We start from the raw sequence: 27,280 nt of genomic DNA, 5'->3' as shown, positions 1-27,280 counted from the left end.
TGTCTCAAACTTTTAAAGCTTTGGACATTAATTGGAACTAAACTTTTTCCCAATGATAAGGGCTAAATAACCTTGCAATTTTAAATTCATGTTTTGGAAGATGTAAAAACAAACAGGTCAAATAATGATTTATTTTCTATTCAACAATACTAAAAGCTTTTCCACGCATGTTTTAAGTATTAATAGTCCTTTCCAAAAAGCACCTGTCCAAGGTACATTTAAGAACAAAAAACTGAACCCTGTAAATACTAGCTATTGTTAAAAGACAGCAAAAGCATGATATTTAAACAAATTCATGACTCAGAACCAAACATTTATCAGATACAGTATTAAACACACATTATCAGTAAAAATTTAATCCTTTATAAATCAAGTATGCAAGATATCAAAACGAAAACATGTATAATACAGTAAAACTTCACTACACTGGACACTGTTGGGACCATAAATCTGACAATTTTTTATAGGTGGTCAGTATGCAGAGGCTTCCTAATAATAGTTACTGTAAAGCTTTATCAAATTACTTGGGCAGCTTGCACAGGAGTCCTGATTTTGGAATGGCCAGTTAAGGAAGCTTTCACTGTAGAAATAAAGGTTCTGGAATGTACAAGTTTTCAAGACTGAAGTTGATGTTTAATACATGTTCTCAATACTGGAATGCAATTGCATACCAAAGGCATCAGGTTAAAATGGTATATACATGGTTCCCACGCTTTTCTAAAGATAAATTTCCAGGGTTTTTCCAGGATGAAATTAATTTTTTCAAGGTTCACCTATGACCATTACTGAATGGAATTAAAGAGCATTTTAGATTGTAAAATATGCATTTTCTAAATCTAAAGATGTTTCTCTTTCAAGACTCTCCAAAACATCTAAGTCAGAAAAGATGAACGTGTACAAAACCACAAAATGTATCACACGAAACAAGTTTGATTATATTCCTACAAATTGACATGTAAAGTCATTTAAATGTACAGAATAAAAATTCTAACATTTTTTCGCTGACCTGCATTATATTGCCAAGTGGTAACAACATAATGAACATAAATTAGTTTTGTTTCCTTTCAAACCTTTAATTCTAAAGAATTCTATAGCAATATATATATATATATATATATATATATATATATATATATATATATATATATATATATATATATATGTATGTGTATGTGTGTGTTTATCTCATAGAAAGTAAACATTTCCTACTTGAGTATATATAAATAATTAAAATCTTGTCTAGTAACAAAAAGAGTTTAACCCTAAATTTATCTGTGCCAATAAAATCCCAAACTAGATTTTTTTCAAACAACCTAATCTCTTTAAGACGGTTAAAAATCCATCATTTAAAAAACATTTTCACACGGGCTGATTTTGACAAAAGATCTTCAAAATTATATACTGTTGTATAAACAAGGACTGAATTTTCTGTAAAATCAATAGCCTGTATTGATACAGGGGCTCATATCGTGTTTTAATATATAATACAAGGGACGACAATTTCTCATTTCAGCTCTGAGATTCAACAATTTGGACCACAAATTTGGCTTAAAATGAATAACGGTCAGTTTTGTAATCCTTGTTTTCTCCGAATATTTCCACTCCATTTTTAATATTTAGACATTTAGGTTGCAGTATGGGGTCATTGCATATCGAAGATTTGGAATTTGCCGCCACTGTACATAGCAATATATGGTAGTTGGTTACCAGTGGGCCTAGCAAATTTAAACATGTTATATCGACTCATACCTGCATCAAATCAATAGGAAAATGATTAATTTTCTCAGAAATGGCAAGCGTTATTTAACATTACAGTATATCTTTAATCCACTGAGAGACTAGACGAAACTATGGCATAGATGAAACCTGACCCTGAACTAGCTAATTGCATCACTGGTCACATGACTTCACAAATCTCAAACTTTGACATCGGAAGTCCAATAGTCATATGATATGAACAACAAACTCCTTTTTAATGTTGTTGTTGTACAGAAATTCAATTATATTAAATTAAAGTCAGATACTTTCTGTAAAAACAAGCAGTCTGACCAGTCTGATTCATCAAAAAGAGAGCACATGTCAATGTGGTAGTCACATGATACAACAAAACTCTAGAAGTTGTTCTCGGAATATAATAATATGGAGAATTTTGTGTTCTTTCATTTTTTGCATTTTTATTACAACCAGTGTATGACTTTCAATTAATATATTTTTCTATTTTATTCTCTACAACATTTGAAAATGTGGTTTGTTAGATTTGTGTATTCATGTGACTAGCAATGCAAATCGTGAGTACCAGGTAACATTTCATCAACGCCATAGTTTTATCTTGTGTTTCAGCAGATTAAAGACATAACGATTTTAATACTCACAATTTCTAAGAAAATAAGTAATTTATATATCGATTTCATGCATGTATAACTTGATCTAACAACGTTTAAGTTTGCTAGACCATCTGGTATGCAGCTACACTTTGCCATGACCATGCTGGCCTCTTGTGATGCTAGACTGGTTTTCATACCTTATATATAATGAAAGATATGGATATTGAGCTGAGTTTGAAACTAAAAGTCTACTAAATGAATATAATCCACTGAGCATTTGGATTCACTCAGCATATATAACTACTGCAAGCACCCAAATGATCCATACTGCACCCTCTGAATATCCTGGTTAGAACTCGATAAATTTAACTCATGATCAGTTTATTTATGACTCAATTACGTGATTGTTTCGGGCATCAAGTGGTGGCAAAAAATTCCATGTTTTTTCCCAACTTTCATCAATATTTGCAAAATTCCAGGACTTTTCATGGTCAGGAAATTTTTTTATATTTCTCCTGACTTTTTCCTGATTTCTTGGTAGTGTGGGAACCCTGTATGTAATAATGGCATGAAAAGAAGTAAGCAAAGCAATACAGTGTCCACTCATTATGCAACTGGAAAAAAATATTGTATTATATGTAAACATTTTTATCATTTTCGCCCCAAAGATAAAATCATGCAGCAAACTTTTTTATGCTAATTGGCCAAAGGAAAGGAAACATGTTTTTACATTAAAATCCATAATAACAATAAGCCCCATCTATAAAAAAATATAATCTATGGCATCCTCACTACTGTTTCATTATTCACTGAAATAAGTGGGTTCTTAAAATACTCTGACACAGAGAAGAACATACATAGTCTTGCCATGAAATAACACGTACCTCTTGGATACTTCTGATCCACCACACCTAAGTTGCAAAGTGAGACCAATCTGAGAGAAGTATAAAGCACTAGCACCTAACACTACACCTATGCCATTGCAGTCTCTGTTTATAACAAGTCAATTAACTGCCAAAATTATCATGCCATACCCAGTTACAGATGGTATGCTTAACACTACTGTCTGTCTTACTGTATTTACCGTATATGTTTGTTAGGACACAGTATTGGTTGGAACACTATAATTTTAAAAGCAGTTTTTTGGGTACTGTATGTTCTGGGACACATCATTTTTTTAGTCATAAGTTGTGGAACATCTTTTAAATCATTCAAAAATTACATTTCAGAAAATGCACTCCAACTAAAACTCTTTAGTCCACTGCAGCATCACCTCATCAACCTAACCCTTCTCCTGCACATGTATGATCCATCCTTTCAGTGCATGTATACATGACATGAAAAATTATCATTGGAGGCAACAAACCTCCTGAAACTGAAACTGCAAGGACTAACTTAAGTCATCTTTTTTTTGTTTTTGTAACAAATCTGCACCAGTGCACTAATCCTCAGTTTTAACCCCCATCTTACTGACAGTCCATCCAGGAATGAGAATCAAAGTATACTGGAATTTCAGCCAAGTTAATGATCATATTGTCAGTGAAATCTTCTTTTCTTCTGGCATTCACAAATTCATCGAATGAATTTAATTTCTCCAATTCTTCTGGTCGATGCTGGGTCATCAATGTCAGTGCAAGAAGCGCTATATTGCATACTTTAAAAATTCTTCCACCATTTCATTTTATTTTTTCAAAATTCCCATGAATACCAATAAAAGGAACCAAAGCTGGCTTCTCCGTGTCAACCAACTTTGTATATAAAGAAAGAAAACACTCAACAACAAAAAAGTCGGCACACTTAAAAGGATCCAAAGTCGGCTTCCAAGGTCAGCATGCTTTGTAATAAAATAACCTTTGTTATCTTTTATCCTGTCAATAAATTCAAACAATGAGTTTACTGCTCGCTGCCGGTTTTGTTTATTCATCACCTGGAATTCTAATTTCTTGGCATCTACAGTCATAATTAATACAAAAACGGCACTGATGTCTGCAGGTAAATAGTATACACAGCAATAGCTTGCTTTAATAATACTTTCTGCAACCCATGCTATCAAAAAGATTGTCATTTGCACTCACAGTGAATGTAGTGTCAAATAACAATTTTTATTTGTCATTTGCACTCACAGTGAATGTAGTGTCAAATAACGATTTTTATTTGCAAGATACTGTACTATCATCTCATTAACCTGGATATAGTACAATCTTGGTTATTTGTACCTAACACCATTTCATGCATGAATGGCAGATGCCTTCAAGCAATCAGTTGGTATTTCCCGCCGTCGTTTGTGATCACGTTGGTTCCAGTTTTCAGTCGGATAACATATTCAAACCTTTGAGTAGAACCAAATAAAATTTGTTTATCTATGTTCATGTCAATGAACAGTGTATTGTGTTTTAACTGACATAAGCGATACACGCTACAGTACGGATGCCTATGCTACATATACAGAGTTTGTTAATATATTTTTTCCTTTAATGCTCATGGTGAAAAAAAAGGAATAAATGATAATAACACAAGGTTAATTTCTTTAATTTTGTTATCAAATAAGTGTTTTTTTTATATGGCAATGTGTGTGTGTGGGGGGGTGCAAATTCAACAGAAATTTACTTCATTTCTTAAGTTTTGTGACACATGACCTTGGTGATACAAGTTTCCACATTAGTTCTGGGACAGGAAAAAATTAATTCTTTTATTGTGTTTCAATATATATGGTAAATATGGTAATTAGTATCACACAAATTGTGCAAGTAAATTCTTGTGCTGCACTTGCAACTTAATGAGTAATGCCAACCAGTCTGTGACTAATTGTATATCATTACCTGTGTCATGATGGGCACTGTTAACTAGTCTGTGCTAGGACCTTTACTGTCTATGCCCTAAAGGGCAATGTTAACAAGTCTGTGCTAAGCCCTTCACATCCTCTGCCATAATGGGTGCTGTTAATTAGTCTGTTGTTGTTGGGTTTAATGCCATTTTTCAGCACAAGATAGGCTATACATGGCTAAGTATAAATGGTGGAGGATGAACCAAGGAAAACACTGGAAAGAACCACTGACCCACGAAAAGCTACTGGCAAGCTTTCACACATACCCATATTGGCTGAGCCCAAGACTCAAACCCACGCTGACAGAGGTGAGACAGGAGTGATCCGTAACGGTGAGCGCTTTATAACACTCTGCCACTCGGGGACCCTGTTAACTAGTATGTGCTAAGCCCTTCACAACCTATGACATAATGGCACTGTTAACTGGCCTGTACTATGCCCTTTACTGCCTATGCCATAAAGGGCAACGTAAACTAGTCTGTGATAAGCCCTTCCCTACCTATGCCAACTTGGGCACTGTCAATTCCTCACTCCAAGTGACAAATAAGAGACCTGACCGATTTATAACCAGTGCTGTTCTTGTCTAATTATATCCTGTAAGTTGTGTTTAGCCTGTTATCTCCAGTCATATCACATGACAGTTTGATTATGTCATAAAACAGCATGATGCATTTTCATGATGTAAAAGCGCTAAACACAACTTCTAAATAAAGCAAGTTAGTGACAGTGATGGAATTAACCTGAATAATTATTTGCTCTATCCACTTTGAAAAACAAATGGGTAAACAAAAAATAATCAAAGTAGGAGTTAGCATCAAAGCGAGGAAATTCCACCATCACAATTATATTTGTCTTCTAATCAGAAATGCCTTGAAGACAAAAATGTAACCCACTGACTGCAATTTCCTTGTGTCTATGCCATAACCAACAAAGATCTACTGATCTCATCAATGCAAAATCTACTACATATACTGCCCATACACAATCAGCCATGACTCATGCAAGATATAAATGGTGGAGGAAGAACCCAGGAGAACCCAGAAAGATCCACGACCCATGAGAGACTATCCATCTGGGAGATGCAATAATAGCAAGATTTTGAAGCTGGCTGCCATGATGTTCATACTGGATGTCAGATTGGTACCATTTTCAGTTAGGATCAACTAGACTGCATATGAAGCGAAATCCCCTTATCAACATGACGAGCCAATCAGGTTCATTAGTGATAACAAATTCTTCAAGATGATTACCATGGCAGCACACTGGATGTCTGAGGGAATGTCTAATGGGCACCATTTTCATTCAGGCCTCATATTAAGTCTTTTAGTTAAAATGCATGTTGATATGACCATTTATTCAGGAGTGCTAGAGATTTTCAGGATGGTGGTCATACTGATTTCAGATCAGTACCATTTTCATTTAAGGTAAATTAGACATTATAAGTTTTTAAGTGAACACCACACATCAATTTGACTATATATTTGTAATAATGAATGTCTCAGGATGTCTGTCACAATGACCAAATTGGGTGTCAAATTCATTCTGAACACTCTCTTCTTCTGGACTTGAGACAGAACTTTTAGGATTATTTTGGAATTAGTTTACAATGCTTTGAATTCCTCTTAAAGTTTCATTTTTTTCCTTGGAGAATGGAGAATTAAATTATTTGTTAAGTTTTACCCAAAAAATTGGATTTTCTTATTTCTGTTGTCCTAGTTTAAGACCTCAGAGTTGCAACAATACATAGGAGGATTTCATTAATTAAAAAAAACAAGAAGCTTTGAGTGGATAATGTAATATATTTACAAGACAAAAACGAACCATCTGTTGGAGGTATATAGAAAATGCTGAAAGCATAAAGAGGAATAACATTTAAAGACATGGGACATTTCATTGAAAGCATAAAGAGGAATTATATTTAAAGCCATGGGGCATTTCATTGAAAGCATAAAGAGGAATTACATTTAAAGCCATGGGACATTTCACTGAAAGCATAAAGAGGAATTACATTTAAAGCCATGGGACATTTCATTGAAAGCATAAAGAGGAATTACATTTAAAGCCATGGGACATTTCATTGAAAGCATAAAGAGGAATTACATTTAAAGCCATGGGACATTTCATTGAAAGCATAAAGAGGAAATATATTTAAAGCCATGGGACATTAAATTTAAAAAGGAATTATATTTAAAGCCATGGGACATTTCAATTAAAGCATAAAAAGAAATAGTATTTAAAGCCATGAGACATTAAATTTAAAAGCAGAGGAAAAGATTACAGCATTTCAATTATCAATCAAGTCAACGTATGCTGGGTCCAAAACAAAGAAAGAAGTACAAGTAAAAATGCTATCATGATATTTATTTTCAATACCTCACCCCAGTAGTCACCCTTCTCCTATGCTCCTCCAAAAATTAAGTGCATTAAGGGACTAAGCACTGAGGATATAAATGTAACTTCCAGGCCAATATTTGTGCAAAATCATATGAAGCAGGGTCATAGATCATAGAGCTTAAAAACACACATATGCTGAAAATAAATAGGTGCATTATAAGCTAAAAGTGAACCCCAAGCATACTCAATAAGGTTATTTATAAAACGTTCTGACTTGCAGTAGAGTATGTGCCCAAAAAACACACAGGCATTAATCACCTGCATGATTATAATAACAAATAGACAAAAATCTGAATGAGTCAGTCACATGATGCACAAACCAGGTTCTCACATGCACAGAGATGTGGTCTTTAAGTCTGGACACAAAAATGTCCAAGAAAGAATTCTGCATCATATTTAAAATAAACTTATTTTGAAAAGTTGACAGCTTTTTTTTAAAAGCTATTAAAAGTAAAAAGACTGGTAAATTTATCATGTCACATATAAACCTTATCACAAATTAAGTGTTCTGATATTTCTCCTGTATTATTTAAAAGAATATGCTGTTCAAGTGACATGAAAAAGTCACACAGAAAGATGAAGAATTCTTCAGTTAAATTTGAAGAAATATAATCTTTTACATGTTATATAATCATACCTGGGAGGTTTATACATGTTATATAATCATACCTGGGAGGTTTATAGATGTTAAGTTCCTCTTCCACTTCTATCAACTTGGCTTTTAATTCATTTCTCTCCATCAGCACTGTACGGAGTTCGCTGAGCGTGAATCTGGGACGATTTGGATCCTTGAGATCTATTACTAATTTTCCAATTGTGCTTAACTTTTCATCTATATCGGCCATGTTTTCCCCAGTGTCCTGGAACCCTGGTCCACCTGGGGCTGGAATGTCATGGAGTTCTGTTTCCTCATCCTATAAGCAGTAACAGTTATTCTAAATTTACTATTATTGTTGTATTACCCTAGAACACAAAACAAAAATTTTAAAAGGAACTTGCAGTATAATTAATTAAATTCCAAATGATCCTAAAAGTTCTATCACAAGTCCAAAAGTATAGTGTTCTAACCAATTACAGTATTGAATGTGCTGATGTACCAGTAACCTTGGATGAGATGATGTGCCAACAGTATTGATGTATCATGACGATATTATCCAAAATGTCTTTGAAAGAATTTACAATAATCCCAACATAATTATTTATTCCAAAAGTCAATAAGCACTTTTGTAATTCCAATGAATAATTTAAATGAATAAATCCTATCAAGATATGACTGAACACAAATAAAAGACTGTTTCCACTACACAGATGTTAAAATAGGAATGAAAAATTCTGATTTGAACAACCTTTATATAAAAACATAAGAGGTAAAAACAGCCCCAGGATGAGGGTCAAAAGTTCATTTCCAAAACATTCTAAGTTGTAAACAAGGTCAGGTGTTTTATTTAAATTTTAGTAAAGAACATGACACATATCAAGAAGACCAGGAATTTCTAAGGGGAAAACCCATATCCTGAACTCAGGTCCAAATAAACATGTTTACACATATTATCTTTAAATTTTAGTCTACACTTAAGAACTGGAAATTACCCATACAATCTATAATAATGGACACAGATTAAACACACAACACAGATATACATAACAGATCAGAACATTCTCCCCAGTCCACAGATTAAAGTCCTTACAAAAATGTAAATTTTGTGAAAACATGATACACAAAATTAAATGTATTTAGAGCATTAATTCTGATATATTCATCAAATGATATATTTTAATACAACAATTAAACCGAGATATATTTGCAATGTGTTTATATAAATACAGCAGTCATGAGAAGATGGTTTGTCCAGACAGTAGACAGAGCAGATTATGACACATTTAAGACTCTGTCAACATATTACTTGCTAACTATGTTGGTGAATTGCTACTGCTATAATGTGCCCATGAAGTTCTTGGTAACTACATGAAAATCGTGAATTGTTTTATGTTCTCTGTGATCTCTTATTATCTTCATCTTACCACACATGAACTGAAACATAGAGTGCTATTATGATCAAGCTTGTGTTATGATGAGCTTCAATGGTCAGAGGTAATCTGGGTTAAAACAATCTGTTTAGAAGTGCCTGGCAATTCTGTGCTGAAACAAAGCTGAGTTTTAGGTATTTTGTAAACAAATTTATCTTCAAGTGAACTGAGACTGAACTCTACAATATTTATTGCATTAACCAGAGATATCAGCAAAGGGTCCCACTCTTTACGATTTACTCAGAATGGCTTTAAAGAGACAAAAACTAGCCAAGGTTAGGAGAACAAGCATTAATGGTACACAACTCCTCTAAATGAAATGGAATGATAAAAATCTAAATAATTCAAGGACACATCAGTATAAATCTGGCTGAATACCAACAATCCTTTGTAAAGTTATGCTGTACAAACCAATGTCAGAAGGACTGGCTATCTGGGATCATAAGTCTTTTAAACGATAACATGGAATGTTAGAAATGAAACACTTTCAAATATGTTGTCAATAGAAAGTTGAACATCAAACATGGTTGAAATACAAAATTTCTCAGTCAAGTAATGCTGATGAAACCAGTCATGAGGATGAACTATATGGAGCCACGCATTTTCTAAATGATGATATGAAACATTGGCAATGGAATCCTCTCAGAGTTTTATCAATATAAAAATGCATAAATCCAACAATAGCAGATAATGAAAAGCTGCAGAAACCAAAATTTAGAAGGACATGCAAGGTCCATAACTCCTGCAAATCATGTTGAGAAACACAGAAAATCAAATTAATTCAAGAATATACCAATATAAATGTGCATGCTCAATTTCGTTGAATCCAAGAAATCCAAAGTAAAATTTATGCTGCAGAAACCAAAGTGTGGAGAATGAGAACTGGAGTTATAACGCCTCTAAAGACCGTGAATCTAACTCATTCTAGATCACATCACTATAAAGTTGCATGCTGAATCAGACTGAAATCCAATAACCCTTAGCAAAGTCATTCTGCAGAAACCAAAGTCAGAAGTGCAAACAATCAGGAAGAATAATTCCCACAAATAGTGCTGTTGAACACAGAATATCAAACACTAATACAAAATCTCATCAAGATATAGGCATATACCAATTCTGGCTGAGATCCATGAAACCTTGTTAAAGTTATGCTGTGGAAACCAAAGAAGCATAATGATATGAAACATTGGCATCCTCTCAGACAAACAAGCATAAACAACTAATTTAATTCCAGTTGCAAATAATATTTTTGTTTGACCAAATTACTATACCTCCCTGGTAAGACCAGCAAAAAATGTTTAAATACCATGCAAAATCAATCTAAAAGGAAACTTTTAGAATAAACACAACAATACATCGTGCTGCTCATTTTTGACAAGAATTCATTTATAGGTGCCCACTATAAAAATCTAACCTGGTGAGATCTTTCAATTTATAGCCAGTAGCACATGTACCATGACAGCAATAAAACAAAAATTGTTTTGGTTCTAATGTAATACTGCATACAATTTACCATTTCATAAGTTACTTTTGAAAAAAAGTTTTTTTTCCAGTAATTATCAGCAATCAGTAAACTTCACTCTTTTAAATATGGTACTATATATACCACCACAAATAGGCTTCTTCCACATGTGATATAATAATTACCGTATTTTCGCGTATATTAGACGCACCCAATTATAAGACGCACCCATATATAAGACGCGGGTTTTGACGATTTGTGTAAAAAATATTTTAAATAAGATGCCCACGAATATAAGACGCACTCGGCCACGCCATCTGCCAAACTGAGCAAACCCTATTTTGACTGCAGATGATATAGCATTGATTTTGTTAAAAACTTATAAGTTACTTACGGTATTGATCTGTATCTAATATTATTTTGTTAAGTACTATTACATTATTGTTCCAATAAAGTTTAATAAAATCTTTTGAATAATTCTGTGTGTTGTTTTGTTCAAATATGTACCGGTAAACATCCGTTTTCAAACCGCGTGCATCAAAGTGGCTGCCAGTACATGTACTTTCCATTGTCATAAACGCAAATATCTTCAATGTTTCAATCACTGACCTAATGTAAAAAAGGCTCCATTCATCGTTTTGGCTGAAGCTCAAAGAATTGTTTGAGGCAGGGCTGCAACGGTTATCGTTTGATCTTATCTTCTTCTAGGCCGCTTGGCCTAGGCTTTAGCGGCTGGGGTTAGTAAACACCAGTATATACTGGTATATAGGGTATACGTGGGATCAATCTCTTGTTATAAATAAATGAGTGATCAATCTCTTGAGCATTTATAAAATTTTCATGATAACGAAGCGAAAATCATATATGGCCGATTTTAAATTAGACGTCATCAAGTTTGCCAAGGAGCATGGCAACAGAGCTGCTGGAAGAGAATTTAGTTGCACGTGAACTAATTTTTAGTTGCACGTGAATTTACGTGACTGGAAGTTGCAGGAAGAGGAGCTTAAGAAGATGAATCCAAGGAAACGAGCTCGTAGAGGTAGAAAGGCAAGATGGCCGAACTTGGAAGAAAATCTTGCCAACTGGGTACGTTCGAAACGTGACAGTAACCATGCGGTTTCAACGATATCGATCAAACTCAAGGCTCGAATTATTGCTACAGAAATGAAGATCGTGCACTTTCGTGGCAGTGGGAACTGGGTGTACAAGTTCATGAAACGGAACAACCTTGCAGTCCGGGCACGTACAACTGTTGGACAGAAGCTTTCAGATGTTTGGGAGAATAAATTGGATGTTTTCAACACCTTTGTTCAGAAGGAAATAACTGAACTGAAGTTGGCAAATGATGACATCATCAACATGGATGAGGTTCCAATGTCATTCGATATTCCAGCTAGCAGATCAGTGGCAGAGAAAGGAGTAAAGACAGTAGCAGTTGATACCACGGGACACGAACGAACGAACTTAACTGTTGTGTTGGCCTGCACAGCTGCAGGAGGAAAACTGAAACCCATTGTTATCTTTAAAAGGATAACCATGCCCAGAGAAACTTTGCCAGCTGGAGTTGTTGTTGTCTGCAATAAAAAGGTTGGATGAATGCTGAGGTGATGCAGACCTGGACGGATAAGTGCTTCAGAACAAGAAGAGGCGAATTTTTTCAAGAAGCGATATCTTCTAATTTTCGATGCGATGGCTGCCCATAAGGAGACAACTGTGCAGAAACACATCCACAATGCTGGAGCCCACATAGTCATTATACCAGGTGGTCTGACTTGTAAGCTCCAGCCCTTGGATGTTGCCGTCAATCAGCCATTTAGGACTTTTGTTCGTGAGGAATGGGATCGTTGGATGACTAGCGGTAAGCACACCTTCATGCCAGCTGTTCGACAACGTCGTGCAACGTACGTAGAGGCATGTAATTGGGTTCTCCGGGCATGGGAGAAAGTGAAAACAACAACAATCATCAATGGCTTCAGAAAGTGTGGGATAATTCCAGAACCGGCCGCCGATATCAGTTCTTCGGACATCCGATACCACTGACTCCAATGAGGATCGATTATCAGCGGCTATGGAGGTATTCGGCGACAAGAGTGAATTCGATGAAAATTTCTATGGATTTGAAGCAGAAACTGATGACAATGAAGATGAATAGATTGATATTAAATCAAGACAAACAGTATTTTTAGTAAATGTTTATTACAAAACTTGTTGACTGAGTTTTCGTTTGTGTAAAAAAATAATTAGATAAGACGCCCACGAATATAAGACGCACTTAGGGTGCGGGGTAAGTAAAATTTTATATAAGACGCATCTTATATATGCGAAAATACGGTAGTTGTCTGTGACCAATCAGGGGCATAACTCCTGTAAATGATATAAACAACTGGAAACAACTCATTCAAGCTTCCATCAACACAGAGCTGCATTCCAATTCAACTTTTGTTGACATCCAACAATCCTTTATAAAATTAATCGGCTCAAATGAAATTCAAAAGGACCAGCAATTTGGGGCCATAACTCCTTGAACTAATTTTACCAAAGGATAATAAACAGAATATTCTGAGGCCTTGTTAGTATAAAGCTACATAGCAAATTTGGCTAAATCTGACCATTCCAAGTAAAGATATCCTGCAAAAAAACAAATTGTTGACAGCCACATGGACATCCTAATGGAAAGCGCTCCAGTGGCCTCGGGATTTTAGCATCCGCTTCAGATGCGGGTTCAAACCCTGGCTGAGTCATACCAAAGACGTATACAAATTGGTACTAACAGTTGCTTTGATTGGCGCTCAGCATTAAGAGAATAGTGTCAGGTCTGGTTGGCCTGGTGTTGGGATAATGACTGGGTACAACATCATGTCTGTGGCACAATGCCTCAGTGCTAGATATCACTATAAACTACCACATTGCAGACATTGTAGGATTTGACTGAAAAACTGTTAAAGCTACATTATAAATCCAACACACACACACACACACAAACACACACACACACACACATATCCTAATGGACAGGTGGATGGACAGACAGCAAAATGGATGGAAATGAATATTATAGGATTCAGACAACTTCAACTGATGCATTTAAATGAACAGTACACTAATGGTAATGCATTTGTACTCTAAATGATCCATGTCCTACTGAAAGAGGATGTTAATTGTGGGCCTTCTTGGATAATGTGTCCCTCGATGTACAGACACGACTTTGTTTTCTTTATTATTGCACATTTGTCTCCTGCAACTGTTATCATGCTGAAGAAAACTTAACCAATACATTCTATCAGGAACTGTTTCTGAAATAGCAAATAAAGATAAGGAACTGTCTTTATTGTAAACTACAAGTACATTAGTTTTGATTGTTAATTTAAGACTGTACCATTTCAACAGCAGATTGTAAAAGAAATAACTACTACAAATAGAACTATCAGAGATGGGTGCATTGCAAAAGGCCCTGCAACTATTTGCTTGATAAAATGAGGACTTTGTGTGGGGGAAACCAAAGATTTGTTCTATAAAGCCTTATGATGAGGAACTTGTGTGTGGAAACCAGATTAAGATTTGTTCCATAAAGCCTTACGACGAGGAACTTGTGTGTGGAAACCAAAGTAAGATTTGTTCTACAAAGCCTTACAATGAGGAACCTGTGTATGGAAATCAAAGTAAGATCTGTTCCATAAATTCTTAAATCGAGGAACTTGTGTAGGGAAACCAGAGTTAAGATTTGCTCAGTAAAGCTTTAAACTGATGAACCTATGTGAGAAAACCAAAGTAAGTTTTGTTCCAGGAAGACTTAAACTGAGGAACATGTGTAGGGAAACCAAAGTAATAGTTGGAGCTGAGTAATGTTTTATGACAGGCTAGTCATTCCTGCAGAATTTCTTTTTTCTCACCCCCAATTTGTCCACAAATAAATTTTCAGGAAATGAAATGTATGTGTACAATGTATGTGTTACAGTACCTGCATCAATTAAATCAACTGACTAACATCTTATGTGTATCAAATGAACCTATATACCACCTGTGTCAAACAGATCTACTAGCCAGGGACAAAATATGGTTAACTAAGTAACTCTCTCTCTCTCTCTCTCTCTCTCAAGAAAGATTAATTTGACATTTGAATAAAATACATGTATATTTAATTTAATTGTTTGTTTGTTAGTTTTAATTTTTTTTATTTCATTACATGTCATTGTAATGTAACATTGTTTGCTGGACTTGACCTTGTCCAAAATTTTGTTCATTTCTGCTTGAACTGACTGACTTTTTTTTTAACAGTTTCATTTATGTAAAAAAAAAAATAGCTTCATTATTCTCTATGTGTATGAGTTTATTAACTGAATTATTATTCAGATAAACACGTTGATTTGGGTCAGGGTTTTGCAGATTCCAAAGTGAATTTTATAGGCTATTGTGTTGTAAGTAAACAAGGCTCATTAGATCATTCTAGAAGGTTATTTTCCATTAGGTAATAGCTGTTTTTAGAAAATGCTAATTGTGACCTGGGGTCAAGCAGAGAACTATATTATCTTGTGAATGTGAGGATTTTAGCAGTCGTTCTTTAACATCTAGCACTTTAAGCTGTATTATGTTGTGACCAGTTTGGGCTGAATTTTATTTTCTTCAAATTATTGAATTCAAGGGATTATTTTCTCTGGAAATACAAGTGCTCTGACAAATTCTTGGATAAAGAAATTCATTTGAATTTATACTGAATTCAAACCTGGTATAATATTTCTGTGATTTAACAAGAGACTGTTGACACATCAGTACTTCATAGGCTATAACATACACATCATCGCCTTCAATTCCGGATATCTTCGGGACTTGAACTGTTTCATTCAGGACTTTTTATTACTAGGACTTGTATCTTTAATTCTTGGATTATTTTTTTACTTTTTATTCCAGGAAAATAAAAATTATTTGTTAAATTTTACAAAGCTTCTTGTGGGTTCAAGTCTCAGGTTCGGCTCATGTTGGTATACATGAGAAAGCTTGCCAGTAGCTTCTCGTGGGTCGGTGGTTCTTCCCGGGGTTTTCCAGGGTTCTTCCTCCACCAGTTATACTGGCCGCCATGTATAGCCTATCTTGTGCTGAAAAATGGTGTTAAACCCTGTTACAACAACATCAACAAAGCTTCTTGTCTTCACTCTTTTCCGTTACTTATTTTAAGAGCATAGACTCATAACATACAAAAGAAAATTTGTTCTCAATATTGTCAATCAAATAGAGGTGAGATTAATGGAACTAAATCTGTAATTGATACTCACTGTAGAGGATGATCTTTTATCTTTCTGATGACTGCCATCTATGCTGTCCTGATGTCGTAGTAACTCTTGCACCTGGATTACTTGTTTATCCTTTTGTGCAAGTGCCACTTCAAGGTCACATTTTTCTTCCATTAGTGTGCGTGCATGTTTACGCTGAGTGTTGTTTTTCCGTCTTAATTCTGCATTAATCTTTACCATTCTCTCCAACTGGTTTTGCAACTAAAAATGTAATGATCTAAAAATTATAGTTTCTTTAAAAATGGCATGCAGAAAATCTATGAATTGCATTTCATCCAAATAAAGTCCTTCATGCGTAAACTTTTCATTTACATATGGCTCCACAATAAAGCAAAGAGAATCAGCTGAATGCAAAGTAAATATCAATGCATTTCACATTCAATGTAATACAAAATCTTGACAACCCTCTAAAATCAATGAATGAGAAGAGTTTCAATGAAAGTAAATGTCAATGCATTGCACAGTCAATGTAATACAAAATCTTGACAACCCTCTAAAATTAAGGAATAAGAAAAGTTTCAATGAAAGTAAATGTCAATGCATTTCACAGTCAATGTAATAAAAAATCTTGACAACCCTCTAAAATCAAGGAATGAGAAGAGTTTCAATGAAAGTAAATGTCAATGCATTTCACAGTCAATGTAATACAAAATCTTGACAACCCTCTAAAATCAAGGAATGAGAAGAGTTTCAATGAAAGTAAATGTCAATGCATTTCACAGTCAATGTAATACAAAATCTTGACAACCCTCTAAAATCAATGAATGAGAAGAGTTTCAATGAAAGTAAATGTCAATGCATTTCACAGTCAATGTAATACAAAATCTTGACAACCCTCTAAAATCAAGGAATGAGAAGAGTTTCAATGAAAGTAAATGTCAATGCGTTGCACAGTCAATGTAATACAAAATCTTGACAACCCTCTAAAATCAAGGAATGAGAAGAGTTTCAATGAAAGTAAATGTCAATGCGTTGCACAGTCAATGTAATACAAAATCTTGACAACCCTCTAAAATCAATGAATGAGAAGAGTTTCAATGAAAGTAAATGTCAATGCATTTCACAGTCAATGTAATACAAAATCTTGACAACCCTCTAAAATCAAGGAATGAGAAGAGTTTCAATGAAAGTAAATGTCAATGCGTTGCACAGTCAATGTAATACAAAATCTTGACAACCCTCTAAAATCAATGAATGAGAAGAGTTTCAATGAAAGTAAATGTCAATGCATTGCACAGTCAATGTAATACAAAATCTTGACAACCCTCTAAAATCAAGGAATGAGAAGAGTTTCAATGAAAGTAAATGTCAATGCATTGCACAGTCAATGTAATACAAAATCTTGACAACCCTCTAAAATCAAGGAATGAGAAGAGTTTCAATGAAAGTAAATGTCATTGCATTTCACAGTCAATGTAACACAAAACCTTGACAACCCTCTAAAATTAAGGAATGAGAAAAGTTTCAATGAAAGTAAATGTCAATGCATTGCACAATCAATGTAATACAAAATCTTGACAACCCTCTAAAATCAAGGAATGAGAAGAGTTTCAATGAAAGTAAATGTCAATGCATTGCACAGTCAATGTAATACAAAATCTTGACAACCCTCTAAAATCAAGGAATGAGAAGAGTTTCAATGAAAGTAAATGTCAATGCATTGCACAGTCAATGTAATACAAAATCTTGACAACCCTCTAAAATCAAGGAATGAGAAGAGTTTCAATAAAAGTAAATGTCAATGCATTTCACAGTCAATGTAACACAAAACCTTGACAAACCTCTAAAGTCAAAGAATGAGAAGAGTTTCAATGAAAACATGTAGGTGAGGCACATATCAAGGTGACGTAGAGCAAAAGCAACCAAATTAATCTACAGTAGAAAGTGACTTGAACAAATAACTTGCAATGTTATCTTGCTGGTTTTCAACTTAGTCCATACCAAATTTTGTTAAATAAATTTCACAATATACAGGTCTTTAGCTATGACAAATATATGTTGGGCATGGTATCACACAGAGCTCTTTCTAACATCTTGTCTTTTTTTGTTATTCCAAAGTGATGTTCATTAAGTTGGAAAATTTACAATGGAAGTGACATGTTTGACTCTACTGACACACATTTTATGGATTTCATTATAATATTAACAAAAAGAATTTCACTTACAGCTTCAGTGTCAACAGTCTTTTGTCCAACTTCCCTCCTTAACTGCCGCAGTTCTTCTCTCTGTCTATCAACTGTCTCCTTCAATTTATTTAATACCTCAATTTCTCGCTCTTCTGTCTCTACAAGAAGATAGGATAAAATATGTTGGCAATGGGGTGTATCACCTGTCTTCCATTCTATGGTGCAACTTTGATGAATCTGACTTGCTAAAACTTTAATACAAAACATTGATGATGTATGCTTGTAAAACGTTCTAGTATATATTTAACTTTTTGTAAAAATTTGTACGCTTACATAGTTACAAATCTGAGCATCCTAAAATCACTTGGAAATGTACAGGTTGGGTTTTCATTTTCTTAAGTTACTCCTCGATGAATAACTATCCCCAAGTATGGGCTATTACATATACAAGTATGGGCTATTACATATACAAATATGGCACAACAGTATCCTGTCACTAAATTCTGTAAGAAAAGAGCTCATGGAGCATTGAATTTTTTTTCAAATTTGCCTGAAAACTACAGACTCCCCTAGAAAAGGGTATGTAGACGAGTTAACTTTTACAGTATGACACAATTACTGACATCACAACACAGTTCCACAGCATAAAGTCTGTGCAGCTAATTTATGGCAGGTCATAAATCACCAATGTTTTCATTCATTTTATTAAAAACGTTCTTAGGACTGCAATTATCATTTTTAAATGGTATATGCATTTTTTGTTATGAGCAGGTAACAACTGACATCATACTGATGACACTGTCATATAAAGAGCAGGTAACAAGTGGAATCATATTGCTGACACTGTCATGTAAAGAGCAGGTAACAAGCAATTGTCAACTAATGAGCAGGTAACAAGTGAAATCATAATGCTGACACTGTCAGGTAATGAGCAAGTAAAAAGAGACATCATATTGATGCTGTTGTCATGAAATGTACCGGTAACAAATGCCATCATATTGATGACACTGCCATGTAATGAGTAGGTAACAAATGCCATCATATTGATGACATTGTCATGTAATGAGTAGGTAACAGATGCCATCATATTAATGACATTGCCATGTAATGAGTAGGTAACAGATGCCATCATATTGATGACATTGCCATGTAATGAGTAGGTAACAGATGCCATCATATTGATGACATTGCCATGTAATAAGTAGGTAACAGATGCCATCATATTGATGACATTGCCACATAATGAGTAGGTAACAGATGCCATCATATTGATAACATTGCCATGTAATGAGTAGGTAACAGATGCCATCATATTGATGACATTGCCACGTAATGGGCAGGAAGCAAGTGATGTAATGAGTAGATAACAAATACAGTCATAGTGATTACTCTGTCATATAATAAGTAGGTAACAAATGCCATTATATTGATGACATTGCCATGTAATGAGTAGGTAACAGATGCCATCATACTGATAACATTGCCATGTAATGAGCAGGAAGCAAGTGATGTAATGAGTAGGTAACAAATGCCATCATATTGATGACATTGCCATGTAATGAGTAGGTAACAGATGCCATCATACTGATGACATTGCCATGTAATGAACATGAAGCAAGTAATATCATATAGATGACTCTGTCATGTAATATGCAGTTAACAAGTGACATCATACTGAAAACATTGTCATGTAATGAACAGGTAACAAGTGATGTTATACTGATAACAGCCATAATAACACTGTCATGATGACCACAATCATGCCCTATTAAATTTTCAGTTAGGACCAACCAAATATAATAAATCTTTTGCTGAAAACCCACTTTCAATGAAAATCTTGTGTCAAGTATTGATGCCATACTTCGAGTGTTTCTAACACATATGTCCCCCTTGTGCTCACAAGCTTTGTGCTTCTCAGTCCCCAAAATCTGTGACCAACAGAATTTCATTACATGGGGGTAAGAACACATGCCCATTTTTTTGCTGCAGACATTTATTCATATTTACATACCAGGGAGTGTATATGCAGTTACAGGTTTGGGATCTCAGTAATTTGCAAGTTATGACCCAGCAGGTAAGTTCCATGGGCCAGTGTCATCTGCTTGTATGCAATTATATTTTCATATTCAGTAAGTGTCTAATACTTCTAAAGGGTAAGAAATGTACCGGTTTCCTGGTTCCAACCCTGGATTAAGTCCCTACAGATCTGGGATGATTCCTGGGGCCAATGTCTTTTACATCCATCAATTTTCTCTCCAAGCTATAGTAATACTATGCTGATCTCGACAGGTTTCTATGTTGTAAGAATGGGGACTGCTATGTTATAACAATGGGGATTTCTACATTGTAACAATGGGGACTTTTATGTTATAACGATGGGGACTGCTATGTTATAACAATGGGGATTTCTACATTGTAACAATGGGGACTTTTATGTTATAACAATGGAGAAAAGTTTCAAAGTAAGAATATACCATGGGGCAAATGTCACTTGCATATCTGAATTAGCCTTTTTCGCATACAAAAAGTGTACATCAAGTTATGGCATGTGGATCTCAAGAATCTTTAAGGAGTCAGAGTCTATGTTCCCTGGGTGTAACCCAAGGGGTCCAATTCAAACTACTATTATCATGCACATCTAAAAGACACCCTCCAATCATATCCAAGGTTTAGTATTTCTATTTAAAGCAGCAAGGTGAAATCATAACCAGCCCTACTATTGTGTAAAACTCCAACCATTTCCAGAAATGTAATCTTGGGGAAAACCATTAAGTGCTAGATGAGCATCATAATCACTACAGAGGTCTGTCAATCTTGTCAAGTAGAGTCCTCCAGCATTATGCAGGACTTCAATTAGAGTCCTCCAGCATTATGCAGGACTTCAGTTTACTGAACACTGTTGGGATCAAAAGTGTTGGTCTTCCCTCCAGGTTAATCAGTACAGAAGATTGATCAATATTTGAAAATCTTTAATGGAATGAAAATGTCTGCCCAGTCTGCAGTGGAAGCCAGGGTGCTGAAGGACTAGTTGTTGTGAAAAGTTTAACAGTATAATGAAAGAATAAATAAAAAAATACACTGTATTATAGTCTGAATACTAACGAGGTAACAATAATAGTAATGATGCAAGATGGTTAGGTTTGGAGACTACCTTGCTTTGCTGCTATAACCTCATTAATCACAGCCTGTTTTTCTTCTTTGATGGAATCTTTTAACCTTCGATTTTCTTCCTTTAATCTAGTGACACTTGCAACTAGCTCTTTGGTCTCTCTCCTCCAAGCTGCTTCAATCTGCTCTAATTCCTGGAGTTTTAAAAAAGAACACATTATATATATATATATATATATATATATATATATATATATATATATATATATATAGCACCCATCTCACACTTACTGATACATTTGTTATAAATTTGGGTTTTGGATTGCTTAATGTAGGCTGTTCCAAGGATGGCTTTAGGTGAGCAGTAAACTTGCTCCAGCACTGATGCTGGGGCACCTTAAGCATTTCACAGTTGACCAATAATTCTTCCATAAACAACTTTAAATATCATTGCAACACTCATAAACATGTTTTAAACATGACACAAAGCACATCCAAAGTTATTTTCAACTTCCTCTAAATTGCCCAGGGCTACTGTAAGCTTTTCACCTAACATTTTACATGTAGGTTGACCTTAGTCTGCTCTCGGACAAAAGGATGTCCCTGGACAGCCTCCAAGCTGTGCCTGCAATTAGGGCAAAGTTACAATGGGTCACCCCAAAACCAATCAAACTTGCCAGTCAATTGGAACATCCTCAGTCTTTTCCTTCAAGTCCATAAAAAAACCTCACATGTAATTGGTCACCATCAACTATATTCTGAACTACTTCAATTCACATGGAACAATATAGCAGTGGAAAATGAAAAAATCACAACTGAAATATCATCAGGCTTGCTAATGTAATATGTGTGGTATGCTCTGCCTGAGGCAAGTTACCAATACATCAAACTGATGTGCATTCCTACAACTACTTTCGAAGTTATTTCACTACCTAATGGAGATGTCAAAGCAATGTTCCAAATGACTTGCTAGTGTGACAACAACAACAAAAAAAACAACAGCCCAAGGCCAAACTCTAGGCTGGCCTCTACTGCCTGTGAGAAATGTATATACCTTAATTTATGTCCACCATCATTTATACCAACATTTGTTTTATTTTCATACTCTAAAATGTTAAACGCCATTCTTCTTATGCTTAACAGAAATTAAAAGTGTGTTTTTGTTGTACAGTCAAACCCACTTATCTCGACCTCGGTTATCTCGACAACCCGCTTATGTCGAGCGTTTTGGTCCGGTCCCGAAAAAATTCTTCTTTGTTATGCTATTTTTTACCCGCTTATCTCGACCTCTGTTAAGTCGATAACCCGGTTATGTCGGGCATAAGTTTCGGTCCGAAGTAACATGTGGACCCGCTTAATTCGACGAAATGCAACTTTTTAACGTCAATCTCACAGAAATTGTACAAGAAATAGTCAGCAAAAGCGATCGATTTTCAGGCACAATTTTGGTCCGTTACAGCAGTAGTCACATGTCACCATAGGCATTGGCATCATCATCCACGTGAACATAATTAGAAAATTCATCCCGAGCAATGCCTATGGAGTCCGCAATCTCATCAGCCATCGCTTCAAGACCTATTTCTGATTGAGGCTCTTTAATTTCTTGTGCAATTAAACACTGCTGGTGAAATTCTTCATCAGAAATTTCCGGAAAAATACAATGGAACCAGCAGTTTTGAATGGTTTTCGGCGATACACTGTTCCAAGCTGCACGGGCATACATGATGGCGTCTAGCAGAGTTGGTTTATAGGATCGCTTTTCCTCAACTGCAAGCAAATAATTACAAACTAAAGCTTTCCGATAATGGATTTTAAAAGCCTGAATTATTCCTTGGTCGAGTGGCTGAAGCTTACTGGTAGCATTGGGAGGAAGAAAATACACTGTGATTGCTTGTAACCCTTCTACACGTGGGTGAGCACGGCAGTTGTCTATTATCAATGCGATCTTTCGTTTTTCAAACTGTAAGTGGCGATCTAACTTGCGTAACCAGCTGGTAAAGATATCACCTGTCATCCAGCTATTTGACTGGCTTTTATAGTCAACGGGGAGAGAAGACATATTCAGGTTTTTGAAGCATCTTGGATTTTCTGATTTTCCTATTATTAATGGCTTGATCTTGTCACTTCCATCCATATTTCCGGCCAAAAGCAAAGTTACTCTCTCTTTGGATTTTTTTCCTCCATGGCATTTGTTTCCTTTGAAATCCATCGTCTTGTTAGGCAGACATTGCCAAAATAGCCCCGTTTCATCAGCATTGTATATATCGCATGGCTTGAACTTGTCTAAGATTTTTGGCAAAACTTTTTTATGCCATTCCTTAACAGCCACATCTGAAACAGATGCACTCTCTCCACACATGGTTTTAAAACATATATTATTGCGCTGTTTGAAACGATCTAACCAGCCATGTGATGCTTTCCATGTTTCGTGTCCCAAGTCTTTTGCAAATTTCTCAGCCTGTTGCTGGCATTGATGCCTGCGGGGTAAGTAGTCTACTCAACATTAACTTGCTTTAATAAATACTCTTTGTAACCCATGCTAGCGAAAGGAGTGTCATTTGCACTCACAGTCAATGTACATGTACATGTACATGTATTTTCAAAAACATTTATTGATCTTTATCTGCGAGATACTGTCATATATTAACCTGGATATAATACAATCTTGGTTATTTTGCACCTAACACCGCGTTATGCGTGAATGGCGGGTGCCTGAAAGCAATCGGTGGATGTTTCTCTCTCACTCTCTCGTTTGTGATTTTCTTTGATCCATTTTTCAATCTGATAACATATTCAAACGTCTGAGTACAACCAAACATGATCTGTTTTTCAATATTCACATCAATTATAAAAATGCGTCGTGTGTTATCTGACATAAGTGATGCACACTACAGTAATGGATGCATACGCTACATGTGATATAAGGAGTTCATAGATATATTTTTTCTTTAATAAATTACTTATGATGATAAAAAAAGAATAAATGATAACAACACCAGGTTAGTTCATTTCATTTTATTATCAATTAAGCGTTTTGTTTATTTTATTGTAACATGCAGTGGGAGGGGATTCCAGTAAACACCAGCAAGAGACAGGAGTAATGCTCAAGGACATTTTTAAAATTACCGGTTTTTATGAACCCGGATATCTCGGGACCCGGTTATGTCGACGATTTTTTTACACCCCCGACGTAATCGAGATAACCGGGTTTGACTGTATTTATGTTTTTAAGATTTGCCTCTTTGAATGTTTTTGAAAAAATGGATTTTATATTTTTATCTAGTCACAAACTTATATATATATATATATATATATATATATATATATATATATATATATATATATATATATATATATATATATATATATATATATATAATTTTGCTTTTCTTGGTGACTATTGGTTGGATAATTGTGACGTGTGTGTGTGTGTGATTTGGATTTTTAATGCAAATTTACCAATTTTTCAGTCATATCGCTACAATGTCTGCAGTGTGGCAGTTTCTAGTGATCTCTAGCACTGGGGTATCATGCTGCAGACATGTAACATGATGTCCCACCCAGTCACATTATCCTGACACCAGGCCAATCAATCCTAACACTAACCTCCTAATGCTGAGTGCCTAGTGATGCAGTCGTAAGCACCATTTTCATAAGTCTTTGGTGTGACTTGGCCAGGGTTCAAACCTGTGACCTCCTGCATCTGAGGCAGATGCTCTAACCACTAGGCCACTGGAGTGGTCCACTGTGATATGAGAATTAAGCTAAATAAAAAAAATGTGTGGTTCTGGTTACAGTGAACAAAAAATTAGGTTTGGTATGTTGGCCCAAACGTTTTAAATTATTTTATATATCTGCAGAGATTTTAAATGAAAGGAAATAAGCTTCATTCTCATCCAAAATATAACTTTGATCAGTTAAAAATATTTTCTCCTGAAATATTTTTCTACTAATTTTTTCAAATTTTCAAACAATAATTTACAAACAAAAATGTCGGGTCAAGAAGGGAAAATCTGGGTGGTCAGGTAACCAGAACCACACATACATTTTTCTTTGACCTAATTCATACCCTAGAAGAGTCTGACCATCGCTAATGACTATCAATGCTGACCTACTTGCCAGTCTCCATTCATGCACACATGACCTCTTGAATTCAAAATGCAATATCATCTGATCAGAAATCACAGCCAATAAAAAACTTAATTATACTCAAACACTGCATTTTTGTTACACAAAACAGAGATCCCTTAATGTGCTGCTGTCTGTAATGATCATATCTGTAGGAATCCAATGTGTATGATACGTTTTACAAAGATACAGTAACAACTTTGTCCAACTATGGTAAAAAAATCCAAACCTAATCACCATGTTAAGCCTGGCTGGAATGACTATCAAGGAACTGCACCATACATGAAGTACACACCTTATGTGGTATGATAATGGCAAATCTTGATGTGGACCAAATGTGCCAAACTCAGTTTTGAAGAAACAATTAAAACACATAAACAACAAGATGAAAGTGATTTCTGGAAGCAAGTTAAGCAAAATACTAAATCAACTTCCAAAAGGTTACCAATCTGCATATATGTTGACCATGGCCAAAATAATATATGCAATACTAATACATGTTGAAATAATAATTTTGAATCCTTAATGAACAGTGTTAGAAATACATTTCAAATAAGGATTATGTTCTTTCAGCATGCAAGACCCCTTCTAGTTTTCTGGAATTTATCTCATTTTCTGAGATCAACTGTGCCATAGAAAAAAAGGGGGTAAATGTCCAAGTTCAGAACTTTTAAAGGAAGAACATTTTTATTTTCATAGAATAGACTCCATTTTCTAGGGTCTTCATGTTGACATGTATAAATCACATTTTTATATACATTTAGAATAGAAATTTGGATCTTTGTGTACACTTTATGAATATCACTCACCTTAATTAGAGGATGATCATTCTTTCTTTATATAAATTAGATTGTCTACCAAAATCAACACGTGAGCTAATGTTTATATAAATGACATATCATTGTGCAGAATTACATGACGTGCAGAATAGGCCGACACAGTGGTGTGTGTGTGTGTGTGTGTGTGTGTGTGTGTGTGTGTGTGTGTGTGTGTGTGCGTGTATGCTATAACAAATATTATACTTAGCTTTCTATCAAGCTAGGGCATTTGACATGCTTGAATGTTACATTCAAAGACAATTTCACAACTCTTTAATTACAAATTTTAATGGTGTCAGGAAATAATGTCGAGTTTATTTATGCATTATTTCTTGACGTGAGAGGATTCTGTAATTAAAAAAAAAAAAAGTTGGATGTTACCTCTTCAAATCTAGCTCGTTCTTGAGCCTTTTCAGCCTTTTCTGCCTCTAACTTTTCAATTGTGAATTTCAGGTCCGATACTTCGCTATTTTCTTTTTCATATTTTGCTGCTAGTGCTTCTAATTGTTCCAAAGCCTTTATCACTTTGGGCATCAAATCTGTCACTGACTCAACCCCATAAGATTCAATCAGTCTTTCGAAATCTTTGCCGATTCCAGCAGCTTGATCATACACATCTGTCACACAAACATTAGTTAAAATATCATCAGACATGTTTCTCCTTATAGAATATGGATCCATAGATCACAATAACTGTAAATGAGAAGATTGCTTCCGTTTTCTTCCTTATACATGAATCTGTCAATCACCATCCCTCTAGTCATAGGGCAGCTGACCCCACCT

The 27,280-nt window shown here is 35.0% G+C and overlaps 1 protein-coding gene across 4 annotated transcripts in view; it reads right to left on the bottom strand.

Moving 5' to 3' along the window:
- Positions 1–27,268, bottom strand: part of LOC149777432 (RILP-like protein 1) — a 76,991-nt gene extending 49,723 nt beyond the window's left edge. For all 4 annotated transcript variants that reach the window (XM_089942059.1, XM_089942058.1, XM_089942060.1 and 1 more), the window contains exons 1-5: positions 26,879–27,268; positions 21,595–21,745; positions 18,483–18,601; positions 16,300–16,518; positions 8,212–8,456 (exon numbers count right to left, since the gene is read on the bottom strand). In XM_089942059.1, the coding sequence (XP_089798185.1) occupies positions 8,212–8,456; positions 16,300–16,518; positions 18,483–18,601; positions 21,595–21,745; positions 26,879–27,178 (1,034 nt within the window). In that variant the 5' untranslated portion in view covers positions 27,179–27,268. The remainder of the gene's footprint in view (positions 1–8,211; positions 8,457–16,299; positions 16,519–18,482; positions 18,602–21,594; positions 21,746–26,878) is intronic.
- Positions 27,269–27,280: the final 12 nt, after the last annotated feature.

This window comes from Sinohyriopsis cumingii, chromosome 18 (assembly GCF_028554795.1).
Source record: "Sinohyriopsis cumingii isolate HCF-2022 chromosome 18, ASM2855479v2, whole genome shotgun sequence".
Classification (NCBI taxonomy): Eukaryota; Metazoa; Mollusca; class Bivalvia; order Unionida; family Unionidae; genus Sinohyriopsis; species Sinohyriopsis cumingii.
The sequence above is the reverse complement of the archived record's forward strand: the minus strand, read 5'-3'. Positions and strand labels throughout refer to the sequence as shown.